We start from the raw sequence: 14087 nt of genomic DNA, 5'->3' as shown, positions 1-14087 counted from the left end.
TTATTTATTTGGTATTTAATGTCTGAAACACGACTATTAATTTTTTTAATTTAAAAATGCTACAAAATTTAATTTAATGTTATTTTTTTTATCATTTTTTTATAAATAAAATGATTTAGAAAGTTGAAAGAGTAAAGAGATGAATGACTGGATTAAAAGTAGGAGAATATTTTAAATGTATAAAAAGTATAGGGACTGAGACAAGAATTAGGAAAAGAACTTAAAAACCCATTGCCTTTTTAAAAAAAAATAAAAACCTTCAGACTCGAAAAACTCACTTGAGTTCAACACAACAAGAGAAGACTCCACACAGAATTTAAAGCCTCGTGACCATCGAAGAGAGAGAGAGAACCAAGGGCATTACAGATAATGACTAGTTTAGTAATGGTGACAAAAGGGGGTGGTTGTGGTGGTGGCGGTGGGAAGGGAGGAGCTAAAGGAGGAGTTAAGAGCCGCGAGGAAGAGCAGCAGAACCAGATATCTGTTCTGGCGTTGCTTTCAGCTGCTTTGAGGAAATCCATGCTGTCTTGCCGTGTTGATTCCCGGGATGAAGTAATCTCTTCCACCCTTCAACATATGGAAATCGGGTGGCCAACCAACGTAAGACACATTACCCATGTTACCTTTGATCGTTTCAATGGCTTCTTGGGTCTTCCCGTCGAGTTCCAAGTTGAAATCCCCAGTCGGGTTCCAAGTGCCAGGTTAATTCCCTTTGCTGTTTCTCTTTTTGTTACTTGGTTTCAGTTTTTTTTTAATTTTCTTTTGGGTTAAAGATTTCAACTGGGTTTTGGTCCTTTTTTAAACTGTTTTAAAGTCCAAATGTTTGTGTTCTTGTGCAGTTTAGATCTCGAAGAGTGAAAACGGTACATTTCTAAAAAAATGGAAAATTTTGAAGAATTAAGCTTTTGATTTTGAAAACCATAACCCAGAAAATTCAAAATCTTTGACTTTCTCAAGCTCTGTTCAGTTTGAGAACTTAAAAACGTTGCTAAACTGGGTTTATACTTTCTTCTTTTCTCTTCCTTAAAGCTCTCTGCACTCTAGAAATGGCAGTAAAAATTGGAGTTCCATGGCGATTTCCAGTGAATTTCATGGAGTTTATTAGCATTAAAACAGATTTTGTGGTAATTTAGTTTTTGCAGCACCAACTGTCATTATTATTTAACCCTGTTTTCTGACGGGTGAAATAAATAATACCGTGTTCTTCATTAATATTTTTATTTCCAAAAACTTATTGCAAACCAATCTTCTTCGACAAGGTATTTGGGTGTTTAAAGAAGTTCCCTTTAATAGCTGTAACTCTAATTGATATCATTGAAGTTATTTTTTTTTTCTGTTAAGTTCATTGGATTCTTTGCTGTTTGTTGAAATGACACAATTTCCTGTTTATTGTTTTGCTCTGGTTAGTAAAAGTGGTCCTTTAATTGCAATTGTCCTTTTGTTTACAGTGCTAATGTGTTTGGGGTCTCAGCGGAATCAATGCAATGCTCATTCGATTCCAAAGGGAATAGCGTCCCCACTATACTGTTGTTGATGCAGGAGCGGCTTTATTCACAAGGGGGATTAAAGGTTTTTTAAAATTTCTATGCATATACATAGTCTGCACCCCTATGTATTCGATTTCGAAACTAAATGGTTTTCCACCTCGGTGTCTGGTGATCTGTTTTGTAGGCGGAGGGGATTTTCCGGATAAATCCTGAGAATGGCCAAGAGGAGCATGTAAGGGATCAACTTAACAAGGGCATTGTGCTGGATAATATCGATGTCCATTGTCTTGCAGGCCTTATAAAGGCCTGGTTTCGAGAGCTTCCTTCAGGTGTTCTCGATGGACTTTCCCCTGAGCAGGTTCTCCGATGCAATACGGAAGAAGAATCGGTCAACCTCGTGAAGCAGTTGAAGCCAACTGAAGCGGCACTGCTCAATTGGGCTGTTGGTCTTATGGCGGATGTTATGGAGGAAGAGGAATCAAACAAAATGAATGCGAGAAATATTGCTATGGTTTTTGCTCCGAATATGACTCGGGTATGGGGGCATTACTTTCCTTGAAACTGTAAGAATTATCCAAGTGTTAGATCAGTAGAGATGAACTTGCAATGTTTCTGAAGTTGTTGATAACTTATTATAATTTAGTTTAATAAAAAAAAAATGAAGCAAGCATTCTTAGTTTGATTTTCTGTTGAGCAGATGTCTGATCCATTGACGGCTCTGATGCATGCCGTTCAAGTGATGAACTTGCTCAAGACCTTGATCATCAAAACGCTACGGAAACGTGAAGAGACGGAAATGGGAGGGTATTCACCGATGTCGTCTCATTCATGTGACTGCCCTACAGATGAGGAGTTTGATAGTCAGCCAGAGATGGATACGAGTTGTGAACTGAGAGGGCCAACATCCGATTATGATAACACCCTTTACAGTAACTGTAGTGCAGATGAAGATGAAGATGAAGATGAAGATGAAGATTATGAAATCGAAGCTGAAGTCGAGTCATTGGGTGAAATAGAGGAATGCTTCGTAAGGCAACCGGATGAGCATAAGAACATCACACATAGTTTCTTGGAGGAAGCCGTGGACGAGTCACAGAGAGACGATTCAAGTCCAAGAAGTTGCTCGGTTTGCAGTATCGAGTCTGGTGTTTCCTTTACAGATAAAAAGAACAAGAGTTCTGCCTTGTGTATAGGTAATGGTGAGAACATTAGTGACACGGATATGGTAGACAAACTAGATGAGCCTGCAAAATCGGACACATCGTCTCTGTCTATTGCTGGCTGACCAATGATTCGGCCTCACATTATTTAGGACAATAGTTGCACATTTTGGGTTGTCACCTTTCAAATATGGTTCAGCAAGGGCTGAACCTGAACTTTGTAGTTGTATTTTTTGTTCTTTAATTTTATGTTTAATTAGGACCTCAAAACTGTTGGAACTACTCAACCAGTCTTAGGTAGATTCAGCTTTTAAATTCAGGGAGGGTGTAATTTTGAAATATGGTTGAATTGCAAAGCTAAGGCATCCATTTGAATTTTAAGAGTGCTGACCTGACCATGTGATTGATTTGTCTTATGTATTCTGCAAAGCTGAGTTTGCCATCTTATGCTTGGATTCATCCTTGAAAGTTATTTTTTAGATGCCATAACATTTATGGCGTTAAATCAGTTTTAAGAATATATTCTGATTAGTAATATATCAATAAATCATTTTTGGTACTAATAAAATTACACATCAACCCAGGGAACATAGCAATTATTATTATTATTTAAAAATGCATTCCGATATAAACTTTATTTAAAATGATTTAAAACAGGCAAGAGAACTACAAAAAGCACCACCCACCTCGACGCAAATAAATGAACATAGAGGGCAGCAGAAAGTGAAAATAAAGAATAATGACAATGACACGCCGGGAACTGAGGTATGGGTTTTTACTTCTTATTAATTTTAGTTCTAGTTCCAGCCAGTACTACTTATGGTATATCTTATTTATTTTATGTACATCATGTACATAGCATTTTTTTGAGAAATGGGAAAAAATGGATAAGGATGATAATTGATGGTGATTTAGGACCCACAACTTTAAACGAAAAATGAAAATTCAGGCCTCACCCTTACCCTCATGGTACAATATTTTTAATCACCACTTGGTACAAATCTAGATAACACTAATAAATTTTTATTTTCCTCTGTCACCTACAATTACAAGGGACTTCTTATTTCTTTTTTTAAATTAATAAATTAGATTTTCAAAATTACCTACTTTTAACTATAACATCACGCAGCATAAAAGAAACACCACAAAAAGGAGAGTAAAAAATGAGAAGAGCTTAGAAAATGTATGTTGATGAGGGAGAAATAATTAACAATAGCAGTAAACAAATTGGAAACAGTACATTTAGGGAACACTGTATCATGGATGTCCCCGTAAGATTATACTATCAACAAATCATTTTCAGGAAAAATCAATAAATTAATAATTAGTGCTTAAATGGAATTTAATGATACACAGAATACAAATCGTGTAGGGCACGGATTGCGCCATGAATCACAAGTTTCTGGGATTCTTTTTTTTTTTTTGATCCCATGAAGCAATTACAAGGATGGGTTGAAACCTATACAATCACAGGTTATCCTTAATCCATCCGAAATGCTGATACTGCAGTCAGTCGATATATCCAGGTTCCTTCGACTGCGTGTTCGTTGCCTTCCTTCCATGACTCACCTCCCGATCAATAAGGTTTGTTCTGTTTGTTGTCTCTCTTAAGCTGAACCTTCAGTTTCTTACCTCCTAATTGGCATCCATTCATCATGTTTATGGCATTTTGAGCAGCTGCCGGAGAGTCGTAACTTACAAATCCTGCAAAGACAGGGTTCTTGAGAGAGAAAACTCCTTAATGTTCATATCAGATCAAGAAATAAAAAGAAAATGCACTCACCGAAACATTTGCTAGCCTCCGTTGCTTTGTCAACGAAAACCTTTGCACTTAAAACCCTACCATATCCTTGAAAAGCGTTTGCCAATTCTTGATCTCCAAATTCTTGAGGTATGTGATAAATAAATAGGTTTGCACCAGGTGGACCTAGGTCAGAGCATAGACTAATTAATTAATAACATGCCGCCACCAAGAATCTAGTTTTAGAAAGACAATAAAATCAAGATGACTATAGATAGCAAACCTTCAATCTGACTTCCCGAGCTTGTACCGACACTGGAAGCTGATGAAGAGTTACTGCTTGTATTTGCTTGTGGTAGTGAACCAGGTGAACTGGTCAACGGATGGTGGCTAATAATTCCCCCAGGATATGCCATGGGGTACTGAACACCTTGCACGGCTGGGTAAGCTGAGCCAACATAACTTCCAGGAGGCACAGCATAATTTCTAGGTCCAGCCCTGGGAGCAAGGTCAGGTGTGATTCCTCGCAATGCACTTGCTTGATTTACTGGAGGAATCATGTTGTGAAATGCAGACTGATTCTGCATGGGTGGCATGCGGTCTTGCATAAGTCCATAACTTCCTGGAGCCTAATACATAATGAGATGATGAATCAAATTTAGATATAAAGTAAGAAACAAAAGCTCTGTCAGAACATCATGACTAAAAAAAAGCGCAAGACATCCCCCTCTTAGCCAAAAAGAGGAGGAAACAAAACCACTAATTATTCACGCTAAAGCTATGTTTGTTTTTTTTCTTTTTAAACACCTTCCGAAAAAATAGTTTCCTGAAAAGATTAAAATTATCTAGTGGTGGGATGATTAAGCCTTAAATGTCTTCCATAAGTTGCTTTCAGTTAAACAAACATAGCAAAAGCTGTATTTGATGCAAAACATTATCTTATATAGTAACTATATTTGTTACAAAAGCATTGCTTTTTTACAACCAACTATATTATATAATAGACTTAATAATAACCGATACCTAATTAAAATTTAAAATTGTAATTACATGTATGAGAGTAGATAATAGCATATTAAGCTAAAAGGGATAAATGAACTTAAGAAAAGTTTAAACATATTTATATTATTAAAATATTCATAATATCTTATTATAAAACATTTATTACTATATATTTATTATTAAATATTAATATAAAGGTTTTTCAATAAAACATCAATGTTTTTAGACCAGACCGGTGATTGACCGGCCAGGCCACCTGTTCGTTGATCCGACTGATTCAATTAAAAACTCATTAAATTTTTAGAAAATAAAAAAAATCAGTTCAACCGATCCTTACTAGTTCTCGGTCCAACTGGTTCAATACAATTCTCCGAACCAGTACTCCCAGTCCAATTGGTCCGGTTCAAACATCATTGATGTAAAACATTAAGAATACTAATTGAAATTTCAAAATATTATTAATAATAAAATTTATTATTAAACTAATATTTTCATATTAAGTATTTTTATTAAAATAATAATGAATATTAATTACATTAATTATTTATTATTAAGTATAAATATATATGTTTAATAATATAAAAATCATAATATTTGAGATCAAAATCTTAATATTGTAAAAAAATTTAAATTTAAAATTTTATTATTAACACAATAATATTTAACTAGATTAAAGTTAATTTTTATATAAAAATCATCTTACTCATAAGAGAGATCTTTTTTGGAAATTTTCTTATACTTTTCAAAAGGTGAAGACAAATTGTCAAGAAAAGAAAAATTATTTTTCATTTACCAGTATGTCATTTTTCAAAAAAAACACAAGAATGCAAAAAGCATTTTTTTAAGTCATTTTCCATAAAACAAAAACACCCATAATATGTGTTTTTGAAATTTTAAAATTGCTCCATACAGAAAAGGAAAAGCTACCTGATATCCATATCCATTGTATGGGGGAACATAACCCATTGGCAATGCTCCAAACAATGAAGGATGTTGTGAATCTACATTCAGTTTATTCAATGCTTGAAATTGGGCTTTTTGAGCCCTTCGTGCTAGTCTTTCCTTCTCTGTATCTGCCCATTTGACAACGAGAGGGACACTTGAACCCTAAAATAGCAGAAGATAAAGACCAAAATATAATACACCTTCATTCAAGAATAACTACCACACTACCAGACATGATAAGAAATGACTTAACTCATATTTGGAAGGCAATAGGTAAACATAAGTTTTTGCAATACTTCCATATGCGTATATGCATTTTGCAACCCACTAGGGTATAGAAGGATATTCAGATGTAAGCCTTATGGTATGCTTGATTCAATGGAAAAGTGGAAGGAAAATGAGTGCGCTTAGTAGGAAAAAGAAGAAGTAAAGAAAATAGGAAAGATAACATTTTGCGATAACAAATCATTCCAAATTATACTAATAAGAGGAGAGAAAATGAGAGAGAGGTAAGTTAAATGTGTATATTTACAAGATTATGCATTTCTCAAATTTTCCATTTTCTTTTCTCCCCTTTCTCAACTCTACCACGCAACCATAGAAGGAAACATTTTTTTTTCTTTTTTTTCATCTTTTCTACCACGCATATACTAATGGAAAATCTATTTTTCTCATCTAATTTTTCATCTTTCTAATTTTCTCTTCACCCTACCAAGAAAAGCCTTAGTGCATCTTGATTGCGATAAAATACGGGCTTCTAGTGAGAGACTATTTGCTTGACAACTGTAATACTAGATGCAACATGCAGTTAATCATAACAATGACATTCTTTTAGTGGATTGCAATATAATGAAGATATACAAAAATCATCTTTGCATCTTCAAATACCTTCCAGATTTATATGTGAACCTTAAGTGACTTGAGCTCCTAGAATAAGCTAATCAAGGACTGAGGGATAACTAAATTTTGATGTCATAACTTATTACTCCAAATGAAAAATGAGCATGTAAGATAGTTGATTAGTACATAAACATTAAAGTTCAATCGCATTGAAACATCTAATACCCGAAAGATACCATACAATAAAGGTTAGATACTAGGAAATCTGAACAATGTTTTGGGTAATTCATTGATTTTCAATAGCAGAAACATTAATGAATACAAACCTCCATTCTATGCTTTCCATTAACAGCCTGCAGCGCATCAAGGGCTTGTTCTTTAGTCTCAAATTTCAGAAAGGCACAGCCTGCAATAAAGAAACCAATACAACTACAATTCAAATATTGAAATAAACTTAAGATTGGGGTTTTATAGTTTATACAATTAAGCAAACACCTTCATCTTTAGAGGAAAGGACATCCAAGTTAAAAAAATAAGTACCTTTACTAGTTTGTTGAGAACCTCTTATAATTTGTAGGTCCTTTATGGTTCCATATGTAGAAAATAAATCAGCAACTTCAGCTTCTGAGACATTCTTCGGCAGCATGCCAACAAAAAGTTTGTGCTCTTGATCCCATCGGGCAGTAAAGGAAGACAATAATTCATAGTTTATTTAACAAATTGATTAAAAAACCATCAAATAAGAAGTGGAATTATAAGCAACTAGTTCACTGAAGTTACGTGTACCTAATCTTTCCAACTCGCCATCTGCATACTTCACTTGCAACGGACTAGATGCCTGAGTTATACCAAAAACAGAAACTGGGTTCTGATCAGGAAAACAATAAGACTGACAGGGTAAAAGACTCTCTGATACTCTCCACACAAATATATGACAGCAGACAGGTGATTGCAATAGATAACTTCGAATTGAATTGTCCCTGGACTTTTCATTAAAAATGCGAATGACAGGATTGAGACATCAAGTTATTAATCACTCTAAGTACTAGACCAAGAGATATGCTGTGTTGTATAAACAGGAATATCTTACATCACCACATCAGAATGTATGATGATTAATCACCCAAAAAAAGTACACATGACTTGCCACCATGTATTCCAACACTTAAGGGCATAAGTTAATCTATTCATACATGTAATCATCTTAAGATAGATTGATCAACAAACTTGCTTTCGTTTTCAATCAAATATGAAAGGTATTGACTGAAAATAATAGCAGGAGAGTGTTTAGTGTGATTTCTTACAAGTACAACTCCAACACCTATGTTTGCTTAATTATTAGGAATTGAGACAAATTCATGGTTGAAATCATTAAATAACCCTGTTCATTGCTCAAATTATGTTTTCTGGAACAATACCTAGTATAAAAAGCCCTAGCATCACTCTTTCACATGCTAATAAAATACGGAAAACTTCTCATTTTCGTTGCTTCTAAAACTCAAGATACCAATTTACTTCAAATGAGCTAGTATAAAAAATTATCAAAACTTACATTCTACAGTCTAGAACAACATTATCTGCATGTACCCTAATCAACATAACAGAGCAATTAAGGTAGTTTTAATGTATACTTGAGAACTATATTCTACATGTTGCAGGTTGTCAGTATCAGATACGGTACATGCCAAAGTCACAACTAATGCCCAAAATGCAGTAATAATTTTGAACGTTCCATAGTTCAATAGTAAAATAGGGTGCTACATTTGCAGATTAGCTAAAGGTGATGAAAATTCGCTAACTACGTCCAACTTCGGAAGTAGCATGTCGATCTTCACAAGAGCAACTAACAATGTGGCAACGAATCACTAAAACGCAAGCCAAAACAAGGAAAAATAAATTAAAAAAATTGAACTAACCCCAGGCAAAGTCTTCTTATTGTGACAGGCATTGACCGCCTTATCGGCCTCTTCTCTCGACGGGCATATAACAAAGCAACAACCTTAATCAACATTTAAAAAAACACGAAGAATACCTCAAAATTAGGGTTATAAACACCTCAAATCTCACTCCAAACTAAACGAATCAAACAAATCACCAAAAAAAAAACAACCGCTAAAGACAAAAGAGAAATGTGAGAGATTTGAAACTTGGAAACTAAATATTGAATTTGTTACGAAAAAAGAAAAAAAGGGAAGTGGAACCTCTAGAGGCACGAGTAGCCTTGTCTTTGATGATGTTGACTTCGTCGACCAAAGCGAACTCTTCGAAGATTGCAAGAACTTGAGCTTCCGTCATGTGCTTCGGCACTTGACCGACGAACAGCTTAACGCTCTCTTCGCTTGTCGTGTTCTTCTCCTGTTTTCCATCCGCCATCAATGCCTGCTCTTCTTCCTCTAATTTTTTCTCCTTTTTTTTTTTCCTTTAAATTTCTTTGGAGTCGTCTGGTGGGAAAAAATGGGTTTCTTGATGGCGAAGTTGGATCTTCAATGGATTTAATGTAATAAAAATGAGTGAAAAGTGGGGTTAGTGTTAGGATTTATTTACGATACTGCCCTCAAAGCTGTGCGAGCTCTGGGGTTTGAGCTGGATGTCCTTTGAAGAAACGCCACTAATGAATTACGTAATTACCCTTTCATTTTTTTTTTCTTCGTCTTATTTGACCATATTTATTAGTGATTCCCATCGGCTGTATTGCAATTTGAAAACCTTTATGATTCGCGAAAAAAGAGGACACTGAACTAAAAAAAAAAAATGAATATGATAGGGTGGGCAGTGGATCAAGTGGGGTAAGTTGAATTTATGAGTGTATGGTGACATCAAACCTAAGCCCCTGTCAATTTATAATCTTTTCTTAAATTTTCCGTCTAATGCTCACATGATATATACTGTCAATTTTAAAAATATACGGAGACTGTATAATATAATCTAAAATCATATTAGAAATAGGTAGAATCAGGTTGTGATTATAGGCTAGAAAATTTTTTGAATGTAAAACTGAAATTTTGGCCTCATGTTGAAAGTAGGAATTCTTTTGGAAATTGGTTTGATTTGATTCCTTGATTCTCCTTTCACATCCATTTCCGCTTTTATTTTATTGCAAACCAATTTCTGGAAAAAGAAAAGCAAGTAAAATGTTTTTGGAAATATCCCGTTCGTCAATCATCACGATACCAATAATATATATCACTTTTTTTCAACACCAAATTATTTGCGTCATAATAGCCTCTCTCCTTCTACATTTTAAAGTTTAGATTAATAAAATCCTTTTCGTACTGCTTGATTTATTCACCCAATAATATATATATTTTTAATTTTAGTGTAATGATAATTTTTTTCACTTTCATCATTATTTTTTATTATAAAAAAATTGATTTAATTGTTAATCATTTATACAAATTTAATAAAATACAAATATTACAAAATTCATATATTTAAGCCTCCTATTTTTGATAACTTCAAATGAAACTTGCGTTTAAGATACCTTGTGCCCATTTTTTATAGCAAGGAAAGTACGATATTGGGTTCCTATTAACTTTCCTCAATTTGTGCTTTAATATTTTCATATCAATCCTTATTTAAAACTCTGCTAGTATGAGTTAAGTAGAGAAAATAAAAAAGAGAAATGGAAATGGAAATGGAAAGGAGAGCGGTTGACCAAACCAAATCGTCAATTTTTAGGTAGAAAAAGGAGTACGGATACCGTTATAAGTTTCAGGAGGAGGAGGAGAAGGGTAAGAAAGTAAAAGCGAAGGGGAAGGTTATAACAGTAAATTGCCCTGAAAACCGAGGCCCAAAATTACGCCAGACTGTCCCTCTAACCCCGCCCTTCTTCCCCTGGCTCTGCTCGTGTTTCCCGTTTGCAACTTGCACACTGGGTAAACCTTTTTTTTTTCTTTTTCTTTCTAATTTCACCCTGGGCAAAGTATATTTACCGCTTGTAAAAACTAAAAACTATACAGACTGGATGGGGGAAAAAAGGTCCAAATTCATCGGTGACCTAATCACTTCAATTTATTGACTTAGAAAATTTCTAATATACAAATTTTGGTGATAAATGTTGACCAAGTGTTTGGAAGTATGTTGTAGTTGGACATAAGTTTCTCTAGGCACGTGTCTTGAATGTGATTAAACAGCATATTATCTTATTATAGAGCCTTTCGATAACATAACTTCTCCACTATTAATAAGGCAAGCTACTCATTGTTCTATTTTTTTGGGTAAAGTTGAAATCAAAATAATAATAGAATAAATTATCATATGATCAGTGATTACGCCTATAGTTTAAGTTTTCTTTTTTAGATATTTATTTTTGAAACAAAATTAATTTTTAGAGTGCACGTAAGAGTTTTAATTTCATGAAAAATTAAAAGAATTTTCCGGTCACTTTAATTATTTATTTAATTTTTTGTCATTTTTAATTATTGAATTTGTATTATTTGTCAAATTATTTCTAAAATAAATAAAAAAATTAAATATTTATTAACTTTGATGATGTTGTATATATGTGTATGTCATATTAATAATTAATAAAAAATTATTAATTGTTAACGTGGTAATTAATGTGCACGTCACATTAGTAAAAATTTAAAATAAACAACATAAATTTAATGATTAAAATAAACGAAAATTTAAATTAAGATTAAAATAATTTTTTTATAAAATTAAAGAATTAGATAAATTATTATGCTAAATTAAATTTAAAATCAAAATAAATAATAATTTTTAAATATATTCATTTTGATTTGGATGACTTTCTGTTAAGAGAGAAATAACTAAAAAAGGCATGAAAACTGTTTAAGAGTGGGACAGGTTTCTGGCATCCCATGTTGGACTAGTTCCAAGGTCAAAATGCCAGAAATGGAGTGATGGTGACTTGTGAGTTCTGCGTGAAGGTCGAATACCAAATAGATTTATCTTAACCAATAATAGCCCCCACTGACTTGCCATGCCATGCCATGCCACTCACTGGCGCAAATTATGAGCTACAGTCTTGTTTTTAAAATGAATGTCAAAAAGTTAGAGCCCCAAAAGGTTATACAAGTCTTACCCTTTGTTCACATCACGCATGGAATAGGATGAAATTTTGTCACAAACTATAATTTTATATTTATGATTATTTTTTGGAAAAGTTTTTCAGTAACGATAATAAAAAAAGGGAAACTTTTGTTAGAGGAGAAAACAACCCAATGGTGAATCGATTTCTTGGGTTAATTATGATTCATGTTTGAAATTTGAAAAGATCAAGAAAATAGATTTACCCCCGGGTTTGGTGATGAAGTCAATGGGGCCGGGTATGCGTGCATTTGAGGTTCATGCAAGGTGGCAGCAGCAAATTGAGAAATAATCATAGGGTGGATGTGAACAAAAAATAATTAAGGGATAAAAAGTAACATGTGTCAAAACCATTTTTATTTTGAAAAAATAGGGGATCGATTTTAAAAACGAATCATGGAGTCGCCACTAATCTTTTTTGAAGTGTAATCGGATTATCTTGAGATTGATTATTTTAACAAAACATTTGATTTATTAAACAATAATTTTAGGTCTACGAAAATCGAGAAAAAAGGCTCGGGAGTCGGTTACGCACAATGAAGGATTAGCACCCTCGTGACGCCCAAAATTGGTACCGTATTGATCAATTAATGTCCTAATATTGAAGATTTAGAAAAAAAATTAAAATACAATTCCTTTGAAAACGTTTAGATAACTTGAATTGGACATATCGAGATTCTCTCGTTCAGAAGGGATAAAATATCATATCCAGCACGATTAGACACGATTTTTCAAATTTCCAAACACAAAATATTGCCTCATTTCAATTTAAAAAATAGGGATGAAATTTCGAAAGGATATTCTGTATTTTAGTTGAATGAAAAATCGAAACCCAACAGATAGGGCACGATTTTTCAAACTTCCGAACACGAAACAATGCCTTGTTTTGAGAAAATTCAAATAAACAGTTATAAAAACTGAGTCAAAATATATTTGTTTGGTTTGTTTAGAGATACAATCGATATTGGACGAAAATTTTGAATCTAAAATCATACAAGCTTAATATTGAGCCTGAAATAAAAATACATAACAATAATATTACATGAATAATCAAAAGTAATAAGGACTTTCAAAAGAACAAATTAGAGTACATACAATGACAACATATCATATACTATATAAATTACACAAATAAAATGTAACAAGCTTTAAAATAAAATAGAAAAATAATAGGAAAGAAAGAAAATTTGGAAACATTGCCATACAAACCATACAAAAACTTTAAACAGGGAATAGACATAAAATTTAGAAATAAAAAATATATATATGTATATATTAAATAGCAATATACAAAAAAATTTTAAAGTAAATACTATAAAGTGGATAATTTACAGGAAAGTTTGAAAGATATTAAAAATAAAAATCAAAATAGACAATATATGTAATAACAACGCATAAATGCAATCTCAAAATAAATAATATATATATATTTAAAATGTTTAAAATAAGTGATATTCAAAGTAATATACATACGTTAACCTAAGTAAATAATATATGAAATGGATCGAAAAACCTAATATAAATAATATATATGTAGTAGTAATAATACTTGAAAGTGTTTAAAATAAAGAAATATGTACATGAGAATAAAATAAGAAACAATGTGAAATCGACAAAATAATTCAAAGTAATGAGTTAAAATAACACGTTTATTTTTTAAGAAAAATGAATAACTAAAACTTGATTGAAAGAAAAATGAAGTCAAAGGGATAATTTATAAATAAAACAAATTGCTAAAGTATAAAATTATATAAAAGAATTTTAAAACCAATAAATCATACAATAAATCAATGTAAAAATATGCAAAAAAGAAATAAAAACCTTAATAATATGTAATTTATTAAAACAGTATATAGTAAA

General features: G+C 32.6%; 2 protein-coding genes across 2 annotated transcripts; one reads left to right on the top strand and one right to left on the bottom strand.

Moving 5' to 3' along the window:
- Nucleotides 1-214: 214 nt before the first annotated feature.
- LOC107924503 (rho GTPase-activating protein 2) lies at nt 215-3028 on the top strand. The gene is made up of 4 exons (XM_016854986.2): nt 215-701; nt 1449-1569; nt 1672-2022; nt 2185-3028. Exons 1-4 carry the CDS (start codon nt 370-372, stop codon nt 2770-2772), a joined length of 1392 nt encoding a protein of 463 aa, XP_016710475.2. The 5' UTR covers nt 215-369; the 3' UTR covers nt 2773-3028.
- Nucleotides 3029-3943: 915 nt separating this feature from the next.
- LOC107924718 (RNA-binding protein BRN1) lies at nt 3944-9675 on the bottom strand. Its single transcript, XM_016855291.2, has 9 exons — nt 9377-9675; nt 9092-9174; nt 7962-8013; nt 7716-7841; nt 7502-7581; nt 6318-6497; nt 4672-5017; nt 4431-4574; nt 3944-4351 (listed from the first exon to the last, which is right to left on the bottom strand). The coding sequence occupies exons 1-9, from the start codon at nt 9546-9548 to the stop codon at nt 4224-4226; spliced, it is 1311 nt and encodes a 436-aa protein (XP_016710780.2). The 5' UTR covers nt 9549-9675; the 3' UTR covers nt 3944-4223.
- Between the last annotated feature and the right edge of the window lie 4412 nt (nt 9676-14087).

This window comes from Gossypium hirsutum, chromosome A11 (assembly GCF_007990345.1).
Source record: "Gossypium hirsutum isolate 1008001.06 chromosome A11, Gossypium_hirsutum_v2.1, whole genome shotgun sequence".
Lineage (NCBI taxonomy): Eukaryota > Viridiplantae > Streptophyta > Magnoliopsida > Malvales > Malvaceae > Gossypium > Gossypium hirsutum.
The sequence above is the reverse complement of the archived record's forward strand: the minus strand, read 5'-3'. Positions and strand labels throughout refer to the sequence as shown.

Coding starts and splice junctions, on each gene's coding strand:
- LOC107924718 (XM_016855291.2), bottom strand. CDS start 9,548: ATGGCGGATGGAAAACAGGAGAAGAACACGACAAGCGAAGAGAGCGTT. Junction 9,175..9,376: donor GGCTACTCGTGCCTCTAGAG/GTTCCACTTCCC, acceptor ATGTTGATTAAG/GTTGTTGCTTTGTTATATGC. Junction 6,498..7,501: donor ATGGAAAGCATAGAATGGAG/GTTTGTATTCAT, acceptor CTGCTATTTTAG/GGTTCAAGTGTCCCTCTCGT.
- LOC107924503 (XM_016854986.2), top strand. CDS start 370: ATGACTAGTTTAGTAATGGTGACAAAAGGGGGTGGTTGTGGTGGTGGC. Junction 1,570..1,671: donor ATTCACAAGGGGGATTAAAG/GTTTTTTAAAAT, acceptor TCTGTTTTGTAG/GCGGAGGGGATTTTCCGGAT. Junction 2,023..2,184: donor TTGCTCCGAATATGACTCGG/GTATGGGGGCAT, acceptor TCTGTTGAGCAG/ATGTCTGATCCATTGACGGC.